Raw genomic sequence first — 976 nt, 5'->3', positions numbered from 1 at the left:
GTAGAGTGCTTGTCCAACGTGCATGAAGCCCTGGGTTCAATTCCTCAGCACCACATAAATATAAAGGGGGGGGGAATGTTACTGTTACTCATGTGGTAGAGTACTAGACTTGAGGAAAGGAAGCCCCAGTGTTCAGGCCCTCATAGCAAGACCCAGGACTGTCCAAAAAAACCCCAAAAAACAAAGGGGCCGGGTTGGCGGGCAGAGGGCCTGCGGTTCTGCACGTGGAGCGCCCCTCCCTGGCCGATCAAGGCCCTAAGGTTTCATTTGTCCCCTGCCAACCATCCGTCCTCTCAGTGACCTCGTGTCATGGCCGAGAAGGCAGGCCTCCGTGCGTGGGGGTAGGAGAGCACCCCGAGCCCCTATAGCTGTGGGGCGGATCGTGGGCCTAGAACCTTCTAACACTGCCCCTTTTCCCTCCTGCCAGCCTTCCACCATGCCTGCGGGCATGTCCTGGCCTAGTTATCTGAAAATGGCAGCGGCCAGCCTCCTGGCCATGTGTGCCAGTGCCCAAGTGGTGCACAGTTACTACCGGCCCGACCTGACAAGACCTGAAAGTCCACCAAAGCCTGGAGAACTCAAAACAGAGCTCTTGGGACTAAAAGAGAGACAACACAAACCTCAGGTCGCAAAGCAATAAAAACTGTGGAACTCAATGATGCCAAGAATTTTGTGAATAGAAGTCTTAAATATGTACTAAACATGACTTATTGTGTCAAACTACTTGTGGCTAAGCACCTAATGCTATGCTCATAGTGAATTGGTGCTTTGTCTATATTCACTGATTAGGTGAACTTTTCATTATGGGTTGACCAAAACGCCAAACTGCCTATGCTCAGCCTTTTGCATGTGGACTGGAAGATGGCTAGTCTTGTATATCATGTAAGAGAGATCATTTGCCATGTTTCCTTCCATTTTACTTCTGGATTTTCTCTGAATTAGCTTGAGTATAATGGCAGATGGGAACTACAAACTT

General features: G+C 49.7%; 1 protein-coding gene across 1 annotated transcript; it reads left to right on the top strand.

The window, feature by feature from the left end:
• Positions 1–436: 436 nt before the first annotated feature.
• LOC125357734 (protein BRAWNIN-like) lies at positions 437–723 on the top strand. Its single transcript, XM_048354668.1, has one exon. It carries the CDS (start codon positions 437–439, stop codon positions 638–640), a length of 204 nt encoding a protein of 67 aa, XP_048210625.1. The 3' UTR covers positions 641–723.
• The last annotated feature ends 253 nt before the right edge of the window (positions 724–976 follow it).

Source organism: Perognathus longimembris, chromosome 9, assembly GCF_023159225.1.
Source record: "Perognathus longimembris pacificus isolate PPM17 chromosome 9, ASM2315922v1, whole genome shotgun sequence".
Lineage (NCBI taxonomy): Eukaryota > Metazoa > Chordata > Mammalia > Rodentia > Heteromyidae > Perognathus > Perognathus longimembris.
This window is presented reverse-complemented; position numbering and strand designations above follow the sequence as displayed.

What these genes read in the sequence shown, in the direction of transcription:
- LOC125357734 (XM_048354668.1), top strand. Translation starts at nt 437, where the DNA reads ATGCCTGCGGGCATGTCCTGGCCTAGTTATCTGAAAATGGCAGCGGCC.